The sequence below is a fragment of the Kogia breviceps genome, chromosome 9, assembly GCF_026419965.1.
Source record: "Kogia breviceps isolate mKogBre1 chromosome 9, mKogBre1 haplotype 1, whole genome shotgun sequence".
Taxonomy (NCBI): domain Eukaryota; kingdom Metazoa; phylum Chordata; class Mammalia; order Artiodactyla; family Physeteridae; genus Kogia; species Kogia breviceps.
In genome coordinates this window covers 45,100,014-45,117,037 of record NC_081318.1, presented here as the reverse complement: position 1 = coordinate 45,117,037, position 17,024 = coordinate 45,100,014, and the positions used below count along the sequence as shown (strand labels likewise).

The 17,024-nt window shown below is 38.7% G+C and overlaps 1 protein-coding gene across 20 annotated transcripts in view; it reads right to left on the bottom strand.

Annotated features, from left to right (window-relative positions):
* The window catches only part of PDE1C (phosphodiesterase 1C), a 701,054-nt gene that overhangs the window by 192,729 nt on the left and 491,301 nt on the right, over nt 1-17,024 (bottom strand). For all 20 annotated transcript variants that reach the window (XR_010842164.1, XR_010842165.1, XM_067042382.1 and 17 more), the window contains 4 exons: nt 15,940-16,122; nt 14,956-15,022; nt 9,802-9,918; nt 7,493-7,633 (listed from right to left, as the gene is read on the bottom strand). Coding sequence is in view for 18 of the 20 variants with exons in the window: in XM_067042382.1 (XP_066898483.1) it covers nt 7,493-7,633; nt 9,802-9,918; nt 14,956-15,022; nt 15,940-16,122 (508 nt within the window). In the remaining 2 variants the exon portion in view is untranslated. The remainder of the gene's footprint in view (nt 1-7,492; nt 7,634-9,801; nt 9,919-14,955; nt 15,023-15,939; nt 16,123-17,024) is intronic.

The window sequence follows — 17,024 nt, the reverse complement described above, 5'->3', positions numbered from 1 at the left end:
CATAAAATTACATAGGTATGATTTTATATTACAAATTTTCTTGATATTTTCCATTCACATGTACTTTTCTCATTTTGGCAATGTCTTTTTTTTCTTCCCCAACACCCTGTCCCCACGCATCTGCCCCAATTCCCTCTAACCACTCCCAAGTGCCAATGTATCTCTTTCTCCAAGTTCATGGCAAGTTAATTTAACATGTTAAAATAAGATCATGAATGGGAGACAGTGTACCATCTAAATAAATCTGAATCACAGAGCATCAGCCCAGCCAGCAGAAAGTGTCTAAGTAACTACATAATCACAGTTCTCACAAACAGCAGTGTAACTCCTGTCCTTATCCAAATATACTGACAAAATCCTATCTTAAGTGTAACTTACTTCTAACAAACCAAAACCAACCAATGATGAAATGAACATACAACAAACAATAAAACCATAATGAAGGTTGAACTGAGCAAGAATGGAATTGGGCATTTTCAGAATGAACAATGAAGCCAGTCCTGGTGGCAAAAGCTGATTCATCACCAGTGAGGAAGTGATTCCCTTTAGTGGAGCAGGAGTGAGGGTTGATTAGGGCCCTATGATGACAGGCATTAAAAGCCAAAGGAACACAAACCAGGTTCATTAGGCAGTGAAGTTTACATGCAAGAGAGTAATATGGTCAGCATGCCACTGAAAGGAAGAAAGAAGAGCAGAGAGCACAAAGGAAAGAAACAAGGGCTGAACTTTTGGATTGGAAAGTCCTTATAGAATATACAGACAGTATGGAGGTAGAATCCTTACAGCTGAGCAGTTCACTGAATGCAGAGGGGCAGGAATAGGTTGCAGTCAAAGAAAACAATACATTCAAGATGACCGCGACATTCCTAGCCTGAGCGGAAAGAAAAAACGGTGGGTGGCGTTAGATGGCAGGATTAATAGAAACAGAGAAAGTGGGAGAAGCTATTTTGAGGGAAATGGGGTTTAATATTTTAATATAGCTCAGATTTCCTTGCCTTTTCCAAATTCATTATTACTATGAACCCCGAAGGTTTTATGACAGTCCATAAAATGTCAGAAATATAAGTCCTGCGAGAATTTTATTCAAGATTTATCAAACTGTGACAAGTACAAGTCACAGATCCTATCCAGAATTTCCCTACCTACAAAATATGAGTGTCACAACTAATTCAATGACAGGGATACCTTGACAACTGGTAAAGGTAGACTTTGAATTCTGCTGTGTATGACTCAGGAAAGCAAGCTGGGCATGTATGTGGGTTGCGGGGGACACGTGGGGGTCAGTGAAAACCTGAAGGAAAATACACGGATAATTCCCCATTGCTAGTGGAGACATTATTAGCAAGTTCTGACTTTGATAGGTAAATGATAGAGTTTCTTTAGTAATCTGTTTCCAACTCTTATTGGTTTTCAATAGAAAACCTTTCAAAATTCTCCCTTAACAGATTACCATAAATGTAAGGCACACACTCCCATTTACTGGCACACGGTTCTGTAGGTCAGAAGCCAGCACCGTGAGGCTGGATTTTCTGGTGAAGACCTCACAAGCCTGAAACCAAGGTGTTGGCAGGCTGTGTTCCTCCCGAAAGCTCTGTGGAAAATCCGCTTCCAGGTGCATTCAGGGTACTGGCAGAATTCATTTCCTTCTCATGCTTTCCACGGGTCCTCCATCTTCAAGCAACAGCTGATTGAGTCTTGCTCACTCTTCTTCTGTCATATCTCTTGACTTTTAAGGACTCATGTGATTACACTGGGCCCACCTGGAGAATCCAGCATAATCTCCCTAGTTTAAGGCCCTCTGATTAGCAACCTTCTGTATCTGCAGAATCCCTTTTGCCATCTAATGTAACCTATTCACAAGTGTGACATCAGAGGGCAAAGGTCATGGGGGCCAAAATTCTACTGACCACAACCTTTATCAAATTACTTAGCACCAAGATGCCATTTAGATAGATGTCCTTAGTGTTTCCCTTGTAAATACAATGATGTCATATATGAGCAAAAGAATAAGATACACAGCTTCTCCCTTCTAAAAAAAAATAAGCAAAGGGAAAATTAACAGCATCTTGCCTGATAAAAGCAATGAAAGGGCCAGAGGACAGGTTTGGAGTCTGGAATCTTTTGACCTAACTCAAAAGCAGACTGGAGCTGAGATTCATATGTATTCAATCAACAACTTTTCAATCTAATCCTGTTCAAGGATCTTCTCTTAGACGTGAGCAAAGTCATTATGAAAAGATTCAAGCATCTCCTAGGCATCTTAGCTAAGCAATAATGAGTACTATAAACGGATTACAATGAGTAATACTGTTGATGTTGAAGCCCAGGCATCACTTTATCAATGGGATATTTTCATTCCCTATGTGTCTTACAGTTTATAAAGTTGAAATGATCTCGAGCATTTTCCCCCGCCTGGTTTGTAATGAAAGGTTAGCATAACAATATGTTCTCCATTCATCAGAATGCTTCCTACTGTTTTCATAAGCTTGCAATGAAAGAAGCTTGTTTTGAGCTGCGTTTCCAAGAGAGTGGGTGGGAAGTAGTTTCTATATTTAAGAATTATTCTGAATACGGCCTGAATTGATAATGAAAATTCAATGGCAAATGGCAAATGAGCTCATTTGAGAATAGTATGCAGTACATCATGATCATTGGCTGCTATGATATAACATCTATGTAATAACTTGTATTAGTATAAAGACTTGAGAGTTTTTCTAGGGGGTAAAAAGGCTGTGTATGATTCACCTTTATATCTCCATAGTACACTGTACACAGTAGGTATTAACTAAAGATATGTCAAACAGATGATTTCAAAGTACATTTTCACATTCATTTTGATCCTCACCACAGTACTCTGAAGTACCACACGACGATACTGAGGTATAAGAATATAAAGCGTTCTTTTTTGCCACCAGCATTGCAGAAGCATGGCTAAATATCTAAATTTTTATATTTAAATATTAGACTGAAACCAAATGCTGGCTCTGCTACTGTATTAGTATGCTAGAACTGCCATAACAAAATGACACAGACTAGGCAGCTTAAACAACAGAAATTTATTTTCTCAGAGTTCTGGAGGCTAGTAGTCCAAGATCAAGGTTTTAGGAGGGTTGGTTTGTGGTGACAGCTCACTTCCCAGCTTGCAGAGGGCCACCTTTTCTCTGCCTCACAAGATCTTTCCTCAGTACACATGCATGTCTGTGTCCTAATCCCTTCTTCTTATAAGGACACCAATCATATTGGTTTAGGGCCCACCCATATGACCTTATCTTACCTGAATTATCTCTTTAAAGGCTCTATCTCCAAATACAGTCACATTCTGAGGCACTGGAGATTAGGACTTCACCACATAAATTTGAGGGAGGGGGAACAAAATTCAGCCCATGCCAGAGACTTTACGATAGGAGAATCTTAACTCTGTCAATGTGTTTCCTCCTATTTTTCCATGGAATTTGTGCCATTTTCTTTTTGATTTATTTATATAATCTGGATCTTAATCCTTGCTCTCTATGTATTTTCCTCAAGTACTTACTTCATTATGGTGATTTTTTTTATTCTACAGAAGGTTTTAATTTCCATGTACTCAAAATAATCAATATTTTGTTATATAACTCATGTTTTGAGGCTTATTTAAGGATTTCCTTTTTCAAGGCTATACACATATCCTCATATTTTATTCTAATATAATCAAAGTTTTATGTTCACATCTTTAATTCATTTGTCTGATATTTGGTGAATGATTTCAAGTAGGACAAAAACAGTATGTTTTTTTCAAATGAACTGTCCCCAAAACATTTTTTGAACTGAGTAATTTTCCCTCTAATATTGTTTTCTATAGATGTTTCCTCACCTTCTCACCTGCGATTCTGTCCTTATACTCCAGTCCATGTTCCATCCCCACCAAACCACTGGGACTGGTCATGACAAGGGCACCAATGACTTCCATGTTACCAAAGGCAGTGGTCACTTCTCTGTCCTCATCCCACTAGACCTTTCAGCATGTCCCGCATAAGTCACAGTTTTTTTTTTTGGAGCACTTTCTTTCCTTGGTGTCCATAACCCCACACTCTCTTGGGTTTTGTCCAATGTTACTAGCCATACTTTTAAAGTTATTATTCTTGGCTCTAATTCCTTACCTCATTTCAAACTTTAGAACTGCTCCAAGACTCACTTCAGAGCCCCTCTACTTTTCTATTTATGCACTCTCTTTATATCAAGTCATCTGGTTTCATGTTCTTAAATAATATTGATATGCCCCTGAATGCTTAATCTCCATGTCCATCCCTGACCCTTCTCCAGAACTCTAGACTCCTTAGTTTTCTTCCTGCTTGACATCTCCACAATGATATCTAATAAGGATCTTAAACTCAACATGTCTGAATCAAAACTCTTGACTTCCCTTCCCCTAAAGCTTGCTTTGCTACCAGGTTCTCTCATCAACCCTGTTTATCAAACCCCAAATCTAAGATGTCCTCTTGATTCCTCTCCTTAGTGTTCCAAATCCTATTCACCACCCAATTCTTTTAACTCTACCTCAGAAACAGAACTTTTGGTCTCTATATCCCAGCAATGTCCTTCCTAGTCCCAACTACCATTATCTCACCAGTATCTCTTCTAACAAGCCGCCTCAAGATCCATTCTCCACAGTAATCCTTGTCTAGTTTTTATCAGATCATCTCATTCCATTGTCAAAACGCTTTAGTTGCCTCACACTGTACTTAGAAAAACACTGGAACTCAATACCCAGGCCTACAAAGCTGACTTGGTCTGACTCCCATTTTCTCCTCCAACTTTATCTTGCACCTCTGTCCCCCTCATGTGCTTGCCTTATTACTGCTCTTTGAATGTAGCAAAGCTGTTCTCTCATGAGGGACTTTTTTTTGTTTTTTAATTGAGGTATAACTGACATACAACATTACATTAGTTTCAGGTGTACAACACAGTGATTCAATATTTGTATATATTGCAAGATGATCACCACAGTAAATCTCCACACCACACATAGTTATAGAATTTTTTTTCTTGTGATGAGAACCTTTAAGATCTACTCTCTATGCAACTTTCAAATCCACAATACAGTATTATTAACTATAGTCACTATACTGTACATTACATCCCCATGGCTTATTTACTTTATAAATGAAAGTGTATACATTTTGACTCCCTCTAGTCATGAGGGATGTTGTACTAATCCTGCACTAATTCTGCTGGCATACCTTCTTCAGTTCTTAGCATGGCTCAAGCCTAAAATCACAACCGTCTCAGATTAAACATTACTTCTGGAAAGATGCCTTTCCTGACTATCTAATAAAACTCCCAGTTTTCCCTATGTGGGTGCCCTATTTTAATACTCTGCAGAACACTAGTGATATTTTCTTGTTTACTTTTTCATTTGTCTTCTATCTGTAACCTCTCATTAGAATGCACGTTCTGTAAGAGCACCAACGTATCTTCATCCTGTAAAGAAGTACCTGGCACATAAAAAGTGTTCAATAAATATTTGGGTTCAGTTTTTAAAATTCCAATCAATTCCATTGATATATTTGTCTATTTTTGCACAAATGCCACACTGTTTTTATTACTATAGCTTCAGCAGATATTTAAACATCTAGTAGAGTAAGAACTACTCCACCATACACATTGTCTTTTTCAAAACTGTTTTTTCTAAGGTTGTTAAATATTTATTTTACATAAATTTTAGACTCAGCTTATCATGTTTCATGTTAAATCCTACTGGAATTTTTATTGGTATTGCTTTGAATCTATAAACATTAGTTTGAGGAAAATTGACATCTATTCAATACTGAGGCTTCCCATTAAAAACATGGTGTATTTCTTCACTTATTTAAACATTATTTTTGTACCCTTAATTTAGTTTTATAGTCTCCTTTTCATTAATTTTGAAGTTCTTCATGGGAAATTTATAGATTTTTTAATAACTATTGGGAATGTATGTTTTTCTACTATACTTGTTAATTTCCAGTGTATAAGACAGTTATTTTATCCATATCTTATTGAGGCCTTTTATATGATCTAATAATTTATAGTTGGCTTTTTTTGTTGTTTTTTTAAAGGAGATGATCAAATTATTTTCATAGGATGCTTCTTCAACTTTTGTAGATACCATATTGCACTGACTGAGATCTCCAGAAAAATGCTCACTAGCAATATTAATATCAGCATCCCTGTTTTGCTCCGTGCTTTTATTGAACCACCATTAACTATGACGTTTGCTCTAAATTTTGGGCAAAAACTATCATATGAAACAGGATTCCTATGTAGTGTTTTAAAAATTTAAAACACAGCTCTTTAAGCAATATTTTTAAGAAATCCGCTTTACAATAAGGAAAAAATGAAAACTGCTGCGAGGTTTGGGGGAAATCTTTAATAACAACAATTCCTAACTGTTGAGCTTCCGTTATGAGACAGAGCACTTCATACTTTTGATACTTTATTCCTAACCATCACAGTACTTTTACAGATAGTATATTTTTCACTGTTTTAGAAATGAGGAAATCCTGACTCAGAGATTCAAACAATTTATCATAGGTCACAAAATCTAATAAGTAATTATGCAAAGATTTATATACAACCATATCTAGCTCGAGCCCACACTCCTCCCACTTTATTCCATATTTAATATGAGATATTAGACCAAGCCTCTCAACACACCCTAGCAGAAAAAGATAACAAATGTGTACTGGGTTTATGGGTTAATTAATAACCACACCCCCCAAAAATGTCTATCTCCATGTCAATTAAGAAGATTTCAAAGTAAAAAGTCACAGTCTCTATCTACTATAGAGACCTAGCTGTTTGTCACTAACAGCTATACGTTTAAAATGAATGGCTTATATTAAGGTAAAGAGGGCAAAGGCACAGATAACCAAGTTGAGTAGGTCTGTTAATGCAATGAATTATAGAACAGAGATTCAAAAATATTTAAAGAGCTAAAACTTACAAAACAAGCAAGAAAATTCCAAATGGTTAGAGGTAAAGACTAATCCTTAGGTTCAAAAAAAATCAAATGCACATAAATAAGATGAGAATAAACAGAGTCCTTGTGAAAAAGATCTACTGGTTTAAACCAAAAGCTAACTGTGTATAGCATGGTTCCCAAGTATACTCAATACGATTTCAATATGCATGGATATCATTGTAAATGATCATAGCAAGAGATTAATAGTACCACTCTTCATATCTGGAAATACATATTTAGTTATAGAAATTATATTTAATTTGGCCATAGCCTAGTAAGGATACAAGGCACTACCAGATATTTCTTTCATTGAGTCCAAGATGGAGAAAAATTCAAAGGCAATAAGGAACCCCAAGACTTTCCATGATTGGTTAGATAATTATTGGGGAACAGGAAGTCCATGAAACATGCACTTCTTGTGGGTTCAACCTCATCAGAAAAGAAACAGCCTCCAATTAAAAAAAATCATTATCAAATCTTTTGTGTAATCTAAGAGTTTCTGTCTGTACTTACTGCTACTCCTGTCTTATAGAGGAGGTAATGCACAGTCTGTGTAACGTCGGCAGCGTGCATCAAATTGTGGTAAGGGTTTTTGTGCTTGCTGTATCCTACTTCCAGGGCCTCCACAAATGAGACAAGTGCAGAAATGGGGATCTGAAAGAGAGCGGCAAGATTAATTAGCTAGTGATTTAGCAGCTTTGAGTGACGATGCAAAAGTCTAAGGTACTCTAGCTGCCTCTTTCTGAAGGCGTAAGATATCATATGAGGACATCAGAACTTTTCTAAGTTAATAAAAGTCACTGAACAAAGTATTGGATAATTTGAAAATCTAACAGGATGTCCCTGGTCCACCCTGCAAATTGTTCTTTGTTCTCCAGTTCAGAGGCCCAGGGTAATGACACAGGATCATCTCAAGGACATTGAAGGCAAAAAGGTAGGTGCTCATTTATTTCTCAGGCAAGGGCTCAAGTCTTTATTTCCTGAGAAATAAATGAACACATACTATGCAGCATCTCACTTACTTGTGGGAAAACATAAGTACAAAAAGATCTTAAGCTATAAAATGATTGCAAACAAACACAAGCCGCCACCTTCTGAAAACTGCACCCTGTAGCAGGAGTGATGTGTACACTGGACAGGTGAGAAAAAAAAACCAAAATACAAGTGATAGTCTGTTCTGTAACAGAAACACGCTGTGTTCTTGTGTCTATTACTTGGCAATTTATTATTGGTGTCTTGCAATTTGGAAAAATACTTCCAGTTATCCTAGCCGCTTTCTGTCTCAAATATGTATAACACACACACCTTCGTTTCCTATTTGGCAGAAAGTGAGTAAGTGCAGAATGCCTGTACAAAATAAGGAGACTCGGAAAACATTCATTGTATAGTTTTCTGGATCAAATCCTTGGTTTGTGGTAAATTATCAATTACAAGACTGGGGGAAAAGGAGAGAGTGTATGTTCCAGGAGACTAGAAATCACATTCATAAGAAAAAATGAGGAAAATACTACTAGAGTGCTTCATGAGAATCCATACTATGTTCTTCCTTGGGCACAATGTTCCATATTTACTATTTGTGGATTTTTAAAATTTAAATATAACCTTTTAGATGTGAGAGATTAATTCATTATCGTTTAAAAAAATGAAGATCCAATGAACCTCGGTTCTTTGGGCTGTTCTTTGGAGATCTATGAGCCACTGAAATGCTAGGTAAATGTGTGTGCATGTGCACGGGAACTTTCTTCTGAGGTCTTGAGGAGCCATCGGATCTTCAAGCAGGTTTCTGATGCAAAAGAAATTAAGGACCATTGCCATAAAGTGCTTATGGCTATGTAAGAAAGATATCCCGAAATGTGCAGTCCTTAGGAAAGTGATAAAGAATCATGCTGGGGTTTCCCTGGTGGCGCAGTGGTTGAAAGTCCGCCTGCCGATGCAGGGGACATGGGTTCGTGCCCCGGTCCAGGAAGATCCCACATGCCGCGGAGCGGCTGGGCCCGTGAGCCATGGCCGCTGAGCCTGTGCATCCGGAGCCTGTGCTCCGCAACGGGAGAGGCCGCAACAGTGAGAGGCCCGCGTACCGCAAAAAAAAAAAAAAAAAAAGAGAGAATCATGCTGCCCAGAGAAATCAATATGTTATACAGAAAAAGACCTGCATTTTCCGGAGACTCATCCATATGATGAGAGAAATGTAATTGGCATGATATGACAGATGCCAGCAGATGATGCTCAAGTTCCCTGGAGAACCGGACCCCACCTCCAGAGTCTGTGGAATTAGAAGGCCGAGGAGGTGGAACACTGGAATCGATTCACGCTCTTTACTTAAAGGTGAAGAATTAATTTGAAGCATGAATGGCTAGGAAATACCAATGATCTGTCACAGATGATAACTGAGAATATCTGTGTGAATTTGAGCCAAATGGCTGAAAGAGAAGTTTTTGGAGATAACAGATGTGCACTCTGTCTCCATTCCTGTCTCCTTGCTAGTGGTGGTCATTAGCACACGAAGTCTCGCTGAAATGAGATCTGTGGGCAGAGCTGGCGGGGGAACTCTGCTGGTTCAGGCTTCCAGCCATACTTCTAGGACGACTGGGATCTAAATGGGAAGCTCCAGCCTCTCCCCTGCTGATGAGTCCACTAGACAAGGGAGTAATGAAAAGTTCCCACCACAGAGGAGTTCATGGCAGTGGCTGTCCAGATGATGCTTCCCAAGTCACCCCAGAGAGTTTTCAGTCTACATTAAAAGGATTCTCTTGGTCTTAGCCCCCATATCATGCAAGGATGGACAAATGTGTGCAGTTTTTTTTTTAAAATTAGACACTGACCTTGAAACGGCTGATCAGATCATAGCGTGTGAGTAATTCATAGAAAATGAATTTCAGTGCATGATCCCCGCTGGCTTCATTGAGGGAAAAGACATCAAAGGACCACTTGTCAACATCCTACAGTAGAGGATGGAGAGAAATAATTCATTAGTTGGTAGCCACTTACACAGCTACTAATCTCCCTACTTTGGAGCTAGTCCACAGCACTCACCTGGGTGTTCACAGCCTAAGACTCTAATACCCTTTCCACTCTCAAACTGTTTCCAATATGGCAGTCCTACATAGCATTTACTGATAAAATATTCAATAGTTTTATTAGTAATAACAATAGCTATAATTTATTGGGTACCTACCATATGCTAGGCATTCTGATCAGTGATAAACATGTACTCTTTTCTGAAGACAACTCTAAGTGGTAGGTATGATCAGTCATAGCTTACAGATGAGAAAACTGAGAAGTTACCGAATTTCCCTAAGACCCATGGCAAGCAAGTGCTAAGGACAAAACACGGACACTTGCTCAACTGATGCCTAAACTCAGGCTCTTCCCATTAACCTTCTACTATCTCTGCCGAATTCCAAACTTTAATTGATTTCCCAATAACCTAGGGTGTTCCCTATTCTAAACTTCTCCCAAGCCCCATGATACTATCTACTGACGTCCTCTTAGTCCACCATTGAGAATGCTAACCCACTCAAAAGTGTTCAGAAACATGCATGATATAGATCAGAAAATAATGTGTCACCTCAACAATCCAAACTGTTGAGCTGACACCAAGGAGAGAGCCCTCATTTCACAGGATGGAAAAATGCTACCACTTCTGGAGTCACTGATCTGGCGACTGAACCCTCAAATCTGTAAGTCACTTTACTGAAAAAGTAAAACTAAGAGCTAAGCTGAACACATTCCTCACACACTTCTCCTGAAGTTCAAAGTCTTATTTGTCCATAAATAGTGACTCCAAAATATATGTAAACATTGTCTGATGTGTCTTTGACTTATAACAACTAGCTACTTGTGGGTGTTATGAACAAAGGTGTGTTTAAGCGATAATTAAAGCAATAGTCATTTGGTTTCTCAGTATACCAAGAGTCTCCCTTTCAGTGGTTAAGGAAAGTGTGCTGCCATGAGTGTGACAATAAGGACCCATATGAGACCACACTGAGTTCAGGCTAGGTGTCAGATGGTCCCCTGGAAGAGACCTTGGCTCTCAGGAACTGCTGGATCCAGTGACCCCCACCTCAGCCCTCACTGCATTCCAACATCATCTATCCATCCCAATTCTGTCCCTCTACAAATATCCCAACCATCAAGATCACCCCAAGACCATGAACAGTCTCTCTCATGGATGCCAGGGCACAAGGAAAACCAAATTGTATATAGGTGAAACCAAACATTTCCAAAAGGGTTTCAAATAGATTGTTTCAATTCACACTTAGTGGTAACCTCACCTCAGCCTTCAATAATTTCTCCTCCATTATAATAACTAAAGAAATAGCTACAAGTATTAAGGACATTTTCAGTGCCAGGCACAGTGGGAAGTGTTGATACACATTTGCAAACCCTCACAACTGTAGAAATGGGTATCACTTACCCCAGTTTCACAGATGGCAACCTCAGAGAGATGAAATGAAGTGTCTAATGCCAACTGGTAGCAGAACCAGGTAATAAACCACTGACACCCCTTGGTGATACCATTAGTGACAGATGACATTGTAAACTCAAGGAATACATGCTGTGACCCAAGCCTCATGCACTAAATACCCCACTGTCTAGGGCCTAGGCCATAGACAGTGGGGTCATTTAAAATTAATCCAAGACCTAAAGCTTCACCTTGGCTACTGTAATTGGCATTGTCATGACAGCCACTGTCTAGCCAATAGTCGTAAAGAAAAGTCCACTGACAACTCAGTAGATTGGAAAACGCTTTGTCATATCTGACAATTTTTAATCCTCTTCACTGGAATGAATGAAAAAGAGAAAAGTTCTCTAACACTGGAAATCAAGAGATTATCATAGTAAAAAGTCAAGATTTATTCTGAATATTAAGTCTTAGAGAAACAGAAGGATGAGTAAATACAGACAGTGAGATAGACATTCACTCCAGCCCCTCATTTTTGGGAAGACTTAGCTGTGATTCTCAAATTTCAGTGTTTTTTAGAACCACCTGGGGTACTCAGAAAACAATGTCGATTCTCTGGTGGAGGGCTCTGCAGAATCCTGGCTTGTGGCCTGGAATCTGCATTTTAACAAGCACCTTAAACCATTCTTCCTTTCTTAGCAAATTTGGCCCAAGCACTGTTCCTCTGGAAACACTGCATGAATTTCCTATTAGTCTAAAGTGAAGAAAGCCTGAACCTCCTCATTTCTTCCCGCTTTAAACCTGGAGTCTGTCCAGAGTTTCTCTTCCTGAGTCACACAACAGATGCCCTTCTAAAGAACAGCACAATTCTACATTTCCAATAACCCCACCTTAGAAGGTTAGAGATAAAACACCCCAAATTAGAAGTGAGTATTCATTGCATGGAAACAAATAAAAAGAACAAAACTGCAGCATATTTAAAATTTAGGAATTGGTGGTGGTTAAGTATTCTCTTTACTTAAATGTTTTTTTATGCCATGTTCTTACATAAATCACAAAGGTTAACATGACAGTAGCATGATGATTATTTTATTGACTTGTATTCTCTCAGGCTTTAGGGAAATTTTCTGTGATAGAAGAAAACAATAGTGATTCCATATAAATTGCTTGCAGGGCTTCCCTGGTGGCGCAGTGGTTGAGAGTCCGCCTGCGGATGCAGGGGACACGGGTTCGTGCCCTGGTCCGGGAAGATCCCGCGTGCCGTGGAGCAGCTAGGCCCGTGAGCCATGGCCGCTGGGCCTGCGCGTCCGGAGCCTGTGCTCCGCAATGGGAGAGGCCACAGCAGTGAGAGGCCCGCATACCGCAAAAAAAAAAAAAAAAAAAAAAAAAAAAAAAAAAAAAAAAAAAAAAAAAAAAAATAAATTGCTTGCAGTGGAGTGAAAATAACCTTTTTCTAACAGGCACTACATAAAAAAAGAATCTATGTCATATCTCCAATTCACCTCCAATCCACTGAAAATAAAACTGGAGTCTAGGGATGCAGAAAAATATTACATTGTAAAAAGGTCTTGAACTTCTGCAGTAAACAGAGCATACAACCAAGAGAAACAACAGCTTTAGCCTTCTGTACATACCAGCAATGGTGTGGAGAAGGATAGCAATTCAGAGAGTTAGTATTTACTTTTTGTCTGAATCATCAAGGTAACGTTCCCCTCAGAAAGACAACATGTGTGCCTCTGAGAATTACTTTTCCCTAAGCATAAAACAACAATTCATGCACATCACAGGCTGTTCCACATTTCTTCAATTATTCTGCATAGAAAATATGCTCCAATTTGGAAGAAATATTTTCATAAATTTCTTAGTACTGGTATAACCACCTGTATTTATGTTCATGATAAAGGAAGAAATTAAGGATAAAAGATGCTTTTAATGTTCCCAAGATTTTCACTGAATGTTTTGGGTTCAATTATGAAAATCAATGCAACTTCATAGTGGGTGTTATGAAACATCAGATCTCATGAAGTGATCTCACAGATTAAATGGGAAACGTTGCTGTAAATTACACAATAATTTATTGGGCATTAGAGTGGGGGTTGAAGAGGAGGGAGAGAAAACATATGTCTTCTTGCTGTTTCCTTCCTGAATCCCTGTCCTAGATCAGGGTTCTCCAACCCCCCAGCCTCTGACCGGTACCAGTCTGAGGCCTGTTAGGAACCGGGCTGCACAGCAGGAGTTGAGCAACAGGCGAGCGAGCGAAGCTGCATCTGCGGCTCCCTCTCTCTCCCCATCGCTCGCGTTACCACCCTCCCCACCCTACCCCCCATCCGTGTAAAAATGTCTTTCATGAAACTGGTCCCTGGTGCCAAAAAGTTTGGGGACTGCTGTCCTAGATGACTTAAGAAGAAACATAAAATGGAGAACTGAGGATCTGAATATATAGGGTCTCCCAAATTCAGCTAGTGAATGTCTCTGAGTCAAGAGAAAGGGACTATGAAATATAAAAATCAAAATGACCCTCAAGGGCCCTCTCTTGACCTTAAATTGATCAAGAAGCACTCCCACCTCTGATTCTGTGAAAAGGGAATTTAAATTATCTTCTGAAAATTTCATCAGGAATACACTTTTCAGGTTTCAGAGAAAGACTAAAATAGCTTTAAGAAGAGTCGGAATGCTGGGATACCCCTGAGCAGGTTGACACAACTCCCTGTGTAGGCACCAGGCAATGTCAACCAGCTCTGTGATCCTGAACCTTAGCACGGCCCCTCCTTCAAGTCCAGAAGTCAAATCAGCTTCAGCACAGCTGGGATATCCTTAGACCAATGGGTCTGAATGAACACACTTCTACAGGAATACATCTACTTGGGGGCTCTTAGAGATACTCTATACAATTCCAAGAGCTTGTCTGATCGAGAGTCATCTTGCAGTACTTAGCCCCTTTAAACTCAAGCATCTGTGTGACTTCCCATGGAACTTCTGGGCTCAGTGAGGGACTTGGGAAAACAGTAGGATATATGAAGAGGACAAGGGCTCTGGGGGACATACTTTCATGCAGTAATATGTTACTGAGAGCTTAGCTTACTATGTGCCTGGAACTCTGGTATCAAACCTCAGTTCTGTCTCTCTTTTTTTTAGTCTCACTGAGTCTTAGTTTCTTCATCTATAAAATGGATATAGAGCACGTAAACAGATAATGGTAGAATTATAATCACCAAAGATCCTCTTAATGTTGAATATTTATAACCAGTACAAATTTGATCTCCTACGGCCAAAGTCAGACTGAGTCTCATAATGCCAGATCGCTATACAGATCACTAAACCACTCCAAGAGAGTAGAAAGAAATGAAACCCACAGAGTTCAATTTTTTAAAAATTTGGCAGTACAAAGGCTGAAAAGATAGTGATACTGTTAGAACGAATAGCAAAAAGATAATGAAGGAAAAAAGTCAGGAATGACTAGGAAAACTGTAAATAGAATTGTAAATGAAAATTTCTTATTTTCCAACAAGAAATTTAACTGTACTTTTTATAAGGTACCTTGAACATTGTAAGACCTTTTCATTGGTATTACCTTTAATGCTTCAATAACAGCTGGTGGGTAGCTCAGTCCAACCATGTTTGATGTTCGTCTATACATTCTGGCAAAGTCAGAAGGGAAAAATGCAATATTATGTCTTACAAAGAAGAATTAGCAGGCCACAGACTTATACCAGTATTAAGTCATGTCATCTGATGGACCCACGGAACCTAAAATTTCTTTTATAACCTTTTTCATAGTGATTCAAGTGGCCTATGAAATGAAATTAAAGCAATCCCAAACATGTAGAGCATTGGAAATAAAAAATATTAAGTCTATGTGCTTCAAATTGGAAGTTAAATTATTAAAATGGGTCTCCTCTTCTGCTGGAAGTGAATTATAGTACAGCACGGACAGTATGTAATGTAGTACTTTAACCTGAAAAAGAACTCCTATGGGCAAACCATTTAGAAGAGCTTGTTCTTTAGAACTGTCAAAAACTAGAGAGAACTTCGAGCTGACCATGGCATTTCTAAAATGTGTAATTGTGTGATAAGGGTTGTAGGAAGAATAAATCGATTTCTGGAATCCATTTTTGGGGAAGGGGGACAATTTAATTTCAGAGAGCAAAGTGACTTACAAAATTGGAAAGTGTCATGGGGAACTCAAACACCTTGAATGAACTTCTCCCTGGCTCAATACCCTCAACAAAGCATTCCTGACCTGTTCCAAATGTAGACATCATCCATATGTGTCAAATGATGATGGATGAGAATTCCTTCTTTAAAAATTAGGGACTCAACTCAAACTAAATCTTCTCTAGTTAACATTAACAAAAAGAATTCAAAGCAATGGCAAAAGTTTGTCCTAATGATGCTGCGGAGATATGTTTTTGGCATCTCTCATTCAAGACTGTCTTTCCACCCAGAATTTTCAGCATTTATAAAGATACCAAAACTACATCAAAGCAAAGCCTTCGGTTATTAGAAACTGGTGTCCCTTTTCCTGCTTTGGTCACTGAATGACAGCCATCTTTACCTCTCCACAAATATCCCAGCTTGCACTGCGTGGACGATGCTCTTGAACCGCGGCTTCTCCTCATTCCTTCTGAGTATCATCCCCATCTGCCGTGTAAAGGTGGAGGCCAGCCAGTCTCGGACCTCAGAAGGCACTGCATCTGACTGAATGTCACTGAGCTCATCTTCCGTATCCAGGAGTCTCCTGAACCCAAGAAACAGAACCAGGACACAGATTAAATCTGAAGTTAGAACCCTCTGTTCAAAGCAGCTGTCCTTTCTCTCCACCCCACCTGCATACACAGGTGCAAAGAAACCAAAATAAGTTGGCCACAAAAAAATCCAGCACCTTTTTGGCAAGGCTTGTGAAAGCCCACCATTTGTTTTTCAGGCTGGACAAAGGAACAAAGGAATCAGAGAAAGTCAAATATACTTCATCTCAGGCTTTGTAGGTCCCAGAAACATTGCACACAGGAGCACCCAGTATCTTTATTCCTAGATGGTTTGTGGAATTTGAATGGCATCTGAACCTTCCATTTAAAAATGCATTCACTGGGAGGTTTATTTCATAGATGGCCATGTGGCATTATTTTGTTTTAAAAATAATGGCACTAAAAACTATAGACAACAATACTGTATTATAAACTTCACACTTACTAAGAGCCTAGATCTTAATAGTTCCTACCATAAAAATAATAATTAGGAGGTGTTAGTTAACGCTACGGTGGTAATCATATTGTAATATATAAATATATCAAGTCAACACATTGTACACCTTAAACTTATACAATGTTACATGTCAATTACATCTCAATAAAAATAAATTTTAAAAAAGAAAAACTTTGCAAAGTATTACCCAAATCACATCAACCCAGTCCTCTGAAGTAATGAAACCAAATAATATCAACTGCTATTCTCTCTAGTTTGTTAGGACATTACAGAAACTTAAATGTCTAAATTTAAGCAAAATTTCCAAAACAATGCAGTTCTTTATTTGAACACAGTGATTTAAGTCATCTGTCAGGTGTGCTCAGATTTTTCAAATGTGTTCATAGGTCAGGCTAGAACAGAAGTAGTAATAAATTACAATAAAACTTTGAATGTTGT